Source organism: Cicer arietinum, chromosome 5 (assembly GCF_000331145.2).
Source record: "Cicer arietinum cultivar CDC Frontier isolate Library 1 chromosome 5, Cicar.CDCFrontier_v2.0, whole genome shotgun sequence".
Lineage (NCBI taxonomy): Eukaryota > Viridiplantae > Streptophyta > Magnoliopsida > Fabales > Fabaceae > Cicer > Cicer arietinum.
This window is the reverse complement of record NC_021164.2, coordinates 56,243,164-56,252,468: the sequence shown is the minus strand read 5'-3', so window position 1 is coordinate 56,252,468 and position 9,305 is coordinate 56,243,164. Positions and strand designations below refer to the sequence as shown.

The following is a 9,305-nucleotide window of genomic DNA, read 5'->3' as shown; positions in this document are numbered from 1 at the left end:
TATTGATGAATTCGTTATTTAATATTAACCTTAAAATCTGTGACGAATGACAGAAAAATATATATATGATGGACAGATTGGGTCAGTTTTTTTAATGGATTATTATGTATAACAAATTATAATCTGTAAAAAAACGGACGAGATTGGGCTGCTAATGAACAACACCTGTGGGTTGGGCTAGTTTGAGTGTTTCAACCCGAACACCCCTTATTAATGACGATGATTAGGAGAGAGAAGGGCCAAGGGGAGAGTAACAGAAGTTAAAATGAGAATTCCCGCATAATATACTCTATTAAATGATGATGACCTATTACAAAAGCAAAATCTTTTAGATGATTGACACAAGGCAACTATAAATATACATACAACAACAAACTTTTTTCTTTTCATACCAACAAAGACACTCACTGTAGTATATACTAGTATATTATATACCAATTCACATGATTTCTTTTTCCACACCCTTTGTTTACTATTTTTTGTGCCACAAAATACATGGATGACCATTCACTCTATGCAGATTTGAGAGTACATGGAGGGGTTTGTGAAGGGGAGGCAGTTGATCTACTAAGGAATGTCCTCTGCTTGTCATCCGCGAAGCAAAGTACGGATTCGGCACAAACTTCGAGGGCGGTTGAAGGTGGAGTAGGTTTGAAGTCCAAAAGTTTTGAGTATTCTGAGATAAGGTGGAACATGTAATCATATATTCGATCTATGTTCAAGCTTCCCATAAAGTCCTGTCCTCTTTTCCCTAAAGCCTCAGCCTGGATAATAACATAAAAGCAACTACATAATTAATCAAATTCATTGGTACTGTATTTTTCACACAAAAGATAAAATAAAGTCAAATTGGTTTTATATAAGCTATGAACATATCTATAAACTCTCTCAAACAGTCTCAAAATGTCTATGCCAATAGATAAGTTCATATAAGTTAATCCAAACAGGCCCAAAGAATAGTACTACATTGGTTTTCATGGAACAAAATTAAATGAGAGGAATATACAACAATGTGCAAAGAAATACCTCATTTGGGTGTCCGTTTCCCCAATCGACAGCGCGCTTTATGGATGGACACATATCCAGAGGATCAATGAGCAAAAAGTTTTGATTTGGAATAAGGCCGCGAGAGAAAAAATCTTCATACTGAGGTGATATAATTAGTGCAACAGAACTACATGAAAGAATATATTTCAAACTCACAGACCATGCATACCCTTCAGCATAGATCTTATACCTGCAAGAAAAAGGCATCAAAAGAGTGTGAAGGAAAGGACAATAAACAATAATCAGAAGCATGATAAAAAAAATTCTGATAAATAAATGAATTTAATTTATATACACTGTCAATTATAACCGTTACATCATTAGCAATGTTTGATTTCTGACAAAACTACTTATAAAGTCACCCACATGATTGGTCATGATTTGCCGACTGTGTAAAACTATTTACACTGACAGTGCATCTTTTTAAAATGGACTTGAAGATCTAACCTAATAACATCCCAAATCACTGAAACTTATCAATTAATTTGTGCTTCTAAGTATGTTTCATTTAAACATTTTTCTATTAATTGTGCAAAACAGTTTATGTATATTCTGTGAGCTTTATATTATGATCCATCTAATCAGTAGGCGTATTTTTGAGTTCTGAGTAATGCTTTAAAGACAAGAGCAGTAAGTTACTTACCTGTGATTACACTGATTTGAAAGTTTTGATTCCTTAAAGCCACTTCTAGCAGCTGCACCCCAATCCTGCAATGCAATATCAATATACACATCAGTCAACTAAAGTTTAATACATAAAGCATATTGAAATTACAAGGATTGCTTAGTGTCCAAAATGTGATAGGCAGTTCAACTCAACCTGACGCATAATTTGTGCTCCATACTTCCTAGAATGGTTGCAATTTAGCAATTCGGTACGAACAGGAGAAAAAACATCTGGATTTCCTTTCCAGTATGCACGCGGCATCTTATTTACCCAACTTACAGCTTGAGAACCTTGCTTGATATCAGGGAACTCTTCCTGCCACGGTCCTATGTTTATCTCTGGCCTGACCAACACATGTTCAACATAGAGTCGGCATCAAAATCATCAAGCAACAATAATTCACTTCTAACAAACAGCAAAACCTCACTGGATTTAGCTCCTTTAAATTGAGTCATTCAATTTACAGGATAAAGTAAATAATTTCAACCATCAATAAATATTACTGAAAGGCAATGGTTAACATTAAGTGCACATGCCTAATAAATCATCAATATATTAAAATGTGATCTATTAATTTACTCATTAATAATTGAGATTAGTTACTTTCCTCTAAAGTGAGACATCAACAAAGTTCATAAACATCAGTATCCTAATCCAAAAAATGAACTTGTCTATCAAATAGATTAATATTAAACATATCATTGAATTTCAATGAGCTAAGATCACCATATACAATTACATAACACTCAATATCATAAAATGAACAAAGGGATTAAAATTAAAGAAAAGATGAAACTTTGGCAGAAACCCATTTGAGATCTTACCAGCCCCAGAAGGACCAATCAGGAAAAGGTATATCAAAATGTTGCTTTGTGGTACAATAACGAAAGAGTGGCAAAGGCATTGAACTGTGTTCTGTTTTGTTAATAGTAGGCTTATCCATGCAATCAAACATCAAATCCACATCAGGAACCAATCCAGGGTACTTTCTCAAAAGCTGCAACAAACTCCAAACAGTAAACATAGCCCTACTCTGAACACAAGCATAGTACCAATCAACAAACATCTTCCCTCCAACAATCACCACTCTAAATGCCGCGTAATTTTGTGCAGCCATCAAATGCCCCTTAGAAATTTTCGTCACCTTCCATGGTTCAAGATCCTTCCGGATCGCCCGAAAGAAATCCGGGCAATCCTGTCGTTTGGAATCTCCGGTGGCGAAACCGAGACGCTTTCTGTCACCGGAGACAGAGGAACGACATGTGAGGTACGAGCATTGTATGATTTTGTAGGCTCGCCTCTGACGAGTCTCTTCATCGAAGGGTTTGGCAGGGAAAACGTGCCACGGCGTTGGTTCTAGGTTGTGACCCACGACGGTTCCGGTTCGTGAAGCGACGTCGTCCACCTGTTTGATGAAATTACCCAAAGAAGAAAAAAACGGTTAGAGAGGGAAGAAACTATAGAATGTTGAAGTAGATGTGAAAATGAGAAATGGGGTGGTGGAAAAAGAGAGAAAAGAAGAACCTTGTAGAGAAGAAGTGCAGTGAGAGAGAAGAAAGAGAGAGCGAGGACACATGGTAAGAGATATGTTGGGGTACGAGGATAGTGTTTGGAAGAGAGTCCCATTGTAGAAGAAGAAATAAGAATAGTGAAGAAAAAGAATAAAAAGAAGAGAAAGTGTTTTGACACATTGTGTTGTGGTGAATGTTGTGAAGAATTGAGATGATGAGGAGTGCTAATTTGGACAAAAGGGCACTCATCTCACGTGGTGGTGGAGGCCACGTGGGGTAAAGAAAGGTTGGGAAAGGTGAGATTTTGTTGTTGAGAAAAAGAGGAAAATGTTATGGCTTTTGTTTGTGTGATGATTATTGATTAGCATGGATTGCATGAGAGAGAAAAAGTGAAGTCATACTCAATTTGGAAATTTTACAAACACATGGTAGACAAGACATGACGCAGTGAAACACGGGTTAACTTGAATCGGTGTTGGTAGGGGACACTTGTTTGATTTTTCTAAATTTACTTGCCACTTGGAAATGGAATGCTATTCTTCCACTCCATCCTTAGATTTGGATGTTAGTACATATTGTTAATTTTGCGAAGCACCCTTTGTTAGCATAACTTTTATTTTTTTACAATTCCTCTAAAGTCACAAGATTCTAAAGTGAGTAAACTGTTGATTAATTATATATGGTTAACTGTTAATATTATGAGAAAGTTAACTTTGCATTAATATTGTAAACCAATTTTATACTTTACGGTTATGGTTACATTACATAATTATAATTGTTATCAATCAATAATTAAATAATTAATAGTTTATATAAACTGTCAATATAAATAATACATAATTATTAAATTTTAATATTGTATTTATTTATAATTGACCATATTTATACACATAATATCAACTACTATTAATTTAATTATCGATAGTTATTTTTACTTATTTTATTCTTTAAAATTATTTATTTTAAATGAATCAAATCTTTAATAAACAATGTTGATTCCATAAAATAAAAAAATAGTTGAGCAATTTCATACCTTAAACTCATGTATTAGCGAAAAAATTCACACCGAATCACATAATCACATCAATGGATGAGTGAAATTGTTCTTTGTTGATGTTACAAAGAGGTTTGTCCACAACATTGAAAGCAATTTGGCCACTTCATGGTTAAGAGCTATAATTTTCAAAATCTCTGTTTATTTTCTTTCCTGAAATCCAAAACACCAAAATTTCAAAATCCTTCAACTTTATGTCGAAGAGGTTGAACAAATTTTTTTTCTCTGTTTTGTTTGTCTTAATCACCGCCAATTATTTTACTGATTTTCGAATTAGAAAATAGAGATTTTGGAGGAAAAATAGATTTTTGGAATTTAGGGATTTTTGAATTGGGAAATTTTTAAATTTCTAGATTTATGATTTTGAGGAAATATATATATAAATTTTAAAAATTATGTCCAACAAACATAAAATTGTCAAATTCCTTTATGTAACGTTGGCAAGTCAAAATGTCACTTACAGTTGACCGACACTCACAGTTTTAAATTTAAAATTAATGGTTTACTCTTATTTTTCGGCAAAATTATATCTATGAACCTTTAATTTATTTAGTGGTAATAAATTTATCTTTTTTTTCTTCTTTAATTTATTTAGTTGTAATAAATTTGTCTTTTTCTTTTTCTTTATATAGGTCATTTATCTTAAAAAAATTATACAACAAAACTTTATCAATTTTGATAAAATAAATTTCATATTAAAATTTGTGCCTCCAAATGTGTTGGATCGGTTTTGTGTGCATGTAATTTTTTCTTCTAATAAACATACATAGACAAACGCAAATAAAAATAATTAAATTACCAAATTAAACTAAATTTTTCAATTAATCTAATTAAAGTGTATTAATGATTTACACTTACAATAAATTTCAAATTTAATAATATAACTTTAAGTAACAACTCATCATCAATCAATCTAAACGATACTTTTATCTTTAAAAAAAATACATACGCATCTTTCTCTTATATTTCTTTTGTACTAAATAATACCATAAATTTACTCTATCTTCCACCTATTTCTCTCTACCTATATTCTTTCTAACCCGTTGCTCTCTTTTCAATTTGTGCTAACAACCAACCAGTTAAAAAAATTATAACACGTCTTAAAACATGCTAATATGGCAAAAGAAATAAAAATCAAATCAGGATTCTTTATCTAAAAAAAATATTAATCTCTACCATCAAATTACTAAATTAAAAAAAAAAAACTCAAATCTTTCTTTAAAAAAATTGAGAATTTTTTTGATTGAAGCATAGTTCTCATACCCGTTTCCCCCCTTGTTTCTTTTCATCTTCTACACCGGCAAGTTGGCTACCAAACTCATAAAAGACAGTTTCAGTTCAATAATATTGTGCATAAGTTTTCTGTATTTGAAGCAGAAGAATGGGGTTCTATAATGCTTCTTGATACTTCAACAGGAAATATCTTAACATTAAAGTCTCTTGTAGTTGTAGAATATTTAAATTATTGTTGTCCTTGCATTCTCCAATAATATTTGGTCTTTGAAAGCCGCAATTACAATTCAAGAAATTTTATAAAGAAATTGAATTGGATAAAAATTACAATAATTAATTCATACAATTGTAAAGTTTTGAATTAAAACTCGGTTGATAATTCGATGAAAAAAAGAATCATGAGATATGTTAATCATTAGAAAGGGGGGTTTGAATTGTGACCATTTTAAAATTTTGATTCGTGTGCTTAATTTAAATTAACTTAATATCAATATTGGTTAAAACAAAATGTCCAGAATGTTCTGAATATGTTAGAAGTAAATAAAAAAAATTAGTTTATAATGAAGTGTGATTTGTGTGTGTAAATATCTAAAGATAAATGGTAGAAATACCACACACAAAAAGTATACTAGTTCACCCACTTCGGGCTAGTCCAGTCCTCACAATCGTGATATTTTCACTATGTGCTTCAGAACCAGAATGTTATCCTTCACACCTTTTCTCTTTATCACACTTTGATCAATTTCAATCTTCACCTTTCAACCTTAAATTTTTTTTTACAATCACACTCAATCTAATATAAAAGATAGACTTGAGTTACAAATGATGTGTATGATAAAAATGTTTGAGATCTTAAAATTTCTCAACACTTGTTTGACATAAATAAAGACAAACTTAGTAAATGATAATCCAAAGATACAGTGAAGAGAGTTGGAGTTTACTTGAAGAGTTTTTGACTTGCTATTAATTGAACAAGTGTTGGTAGATTTGTAAATTGAACTTTTGCCTCCATCTTTCAATTGATCTTCAATTTATAGATGATAAAAGGCTTTGAATATTCAATTTAAACTGAATATAGTCGTTGAACACATTTCCCAAGTGTTAGATATATCTTAAAGCAATTAAACATGTGTTTATAGTATTGTCCAGGAAGTTCTTGACAATCGAAGAACATTCTTGCTTTTGGGCTTAATGGAAAACGTGAATGAGTTGTGAAATGTCAGTTTGATACTGTTTCCAATCAGAATTATGTAGAGCTTTCTGCATAATATTGTAAGTACAATGTACTTGTATCGTTGCTCACAATTCATCAATTTGGAGATCAATCTTGATGTTGTTTTCCTCTTTTGAGCATTTATCTCGAGCTCTGAGTTTCACCATTGATTTGAGAAGACTTGATACTCTTTAATATGGTTTGACTTGTGGAAAATTATATATTTTAATTATACCTTTAAAAGAGAAAAACCATAATGTTCTTTTGTAAAACTAGAACATTCTCCGTTTATGTTTTGTATGAGTGATGGATTTTGAGCTTTGACAGCTGTTATGTGTCATGATTTTTGCTTTGTGCGCAGGCTGCTTTTTACAATGTTAGTGACATATCGTTTTTGTCCCTATTGTACTTTTTAATCATAAATCTGGAGATTGATTTTGCTTTTGTTCTTGATGTTTTATTTTGCCTTTGTTGATTCTCTTTAAACGAATTTGTGCAAAATGATTTTGAGTAGATTATTAAATTTCTATGTAATGAATACTGATGATTTTTAGTGTAGATAGATATGCTTTTGTAGCTTAGATCGATCTTAAATAACAATAGATTTTGTTCTTTGTAAACAAGAACGTTCTTGGATTGAAGTTGTGAAAACCAGAATGATATTCGTTTCTATTTTGAGTGATTTGCTGAATTTTGAACTTTTGACAACTCTTGTGTGCCAAACTTTTTTGTTATGTAAGTGTGTCAATGATGCAATGATTTTATAATTTTTATCGAGGTTGTACTTGCTTATCTTAGCCATTAATCTGGAGATTGATCTTGCTATTTGTTCTTGATACTTTGCTTTGCTTTTTGTTGATAAAATATGTCCAAAGCAATCTTGTTGTATAATTATGTTATTTAGTTTTGAAGACTAGTTTATTTGTAATGAAGGTTGATATATTTTTGCAGCATAGAATGATCTTGATTAATGATAACTTTATTCTTTTGCATATTAGAATGTTCTTGGATTGATCATTATTGAATGTAGTAAAAATCAAAATGATCTTGTAATAAACTAGAATGATCATTTGATAAACCATAATAATCATTTGATAAACCAGAATGATCTTATAATTATTAGATTGAAGATTGTGAAAAACTAAAATGATCTTTGTTTTTCTGTTAAATAACCAGAACAATCTTGCTTTCTTAGATTTCTGGTTTGGATAAACCAAAATAATCTTTATTATTCCAAAATGATCTTGTCATCAATTTTTATGCACTTTGATGAAGGGAATGATTTCTTGCTTGTTCACTTATGCAATTCATGTTCTTTAAATAAAACTCAAGTACACTCATTAGTAGATCATCATTCATAAAACTTAATAATTTATTTTATAAGGTTTGTTGTAATTAAAACATACATACAAAAAAAATCACCTCAACAATGTTGAAGGTTATCACAATGCTTAAGAACAAAGAATGTTCGAATGGTAAAGAAATTTCTTAAATTTCAATGTTTCAATAAAAAATTAAATTAAATTATTGATAAAAATAAAGTTGTTTTAACTTCTATTCATAAAGATAATGAATGAGTAAACAAAATTTATTATTTTACGAAAGTAAACAAAATTTGTTATTTTTACTTTAATTGACATTATAGTGTATACTCATAAAAATAATGGATAGTTGATGGTTAAGTAAATATTTATTATTTCTAGGCTCATTGACATTTTAATTTTTATTTACAATTATAATAGATGTGTGGTTAATCATATTTCATTTTCAGCTGATGAGTTATAGATATTTTATATTCTTTCGATGAATGTATTTTCAATGTTTCATATTATTTTCGATCAATATTTTTTCTATATTTCTTTTTGATTTTTTTAAGTTGGAAGTGTAATTAACACATTTAAGTTAAGTTTGTGTGGGATATTATATAAAGTAGTTAACTCCACTTGATAATTAGTTAGTTTTTTTTAATAAAAAGAAAAGTATCTCTTGTTATTTATATCATTTATTATATAAATCTTATAGTAACTCTTAATGCAATTAATTCTCACCATAAATACAATTTTATATATTACCATTTTTTATCATCAATAGTAATTAATATATTTACAAATATATTGACACTTTTAATTTTCAATGCCATATTAATTAATATTATTATTTTCAATCCCATAGTAATTAATATATTTACATATTTTATTTTTTATGAAGACATAAAATAATTGCTTTAGTAGCATTTCCCTTGGATTGACTGTGATTTAAATTTTAATTCCAAATTAAAAAAAAAATCATATTTTTATTATAAGTTTATCCTATTTTTATTTAAAATTACTAAAATGATTTCACCGAAAGTGTTAATATATTTCCAATTAATCCATCATAAAGTTTATTTCCAAGAGTGTGATATTCTTTTTTCTTGTAATATTTTTTTTATTGTAATTCAATATATTAAGATAAAAAATTAATAATTTAAAATGTGCTTTTGCCATATATATAATTTAAAATGTGCTTTTGCCATATATATATATATATATATATATATATATATATATATATATATATATATATTTTATATTCTCTTTT

The 9,305-nt window shown here is 29.5% G+C and overlaps 1 protein-coding gene across 1 annotated transcript; it reads right to left on the bottom strand.

The window, feature by feature from the left end:
• Positions 1–260: 260 nt before the first annotated feature.
• On the bottom strand, positions 261–3,433 carry LOC101501069 (uncharacterized). Its single transcript, XM_004500210.4, has 6 exons — positions 3,239–3,433; positions 2,539–3,119; positions 1,868–2,057; positions 1,691–1,755; positions 1,027–1,237; positions 261–764 (listed from the first exon to the last, which is right to left on the bottom strand). The coding sequence occupies exons 1-6, from the start codon at positions 3,338–3,340 to the stop codon at positions 513–515; spliced, it is 1,401 nt and encodes a 466-aa protein (XP_004500267.1). The 5' UTR covers positions 3,341–3,433; the 3' UTR covers positions 261–512.
• Between the last annotated feature and the right edge of the window lie 5,872 nt (positions 3,434–9,305).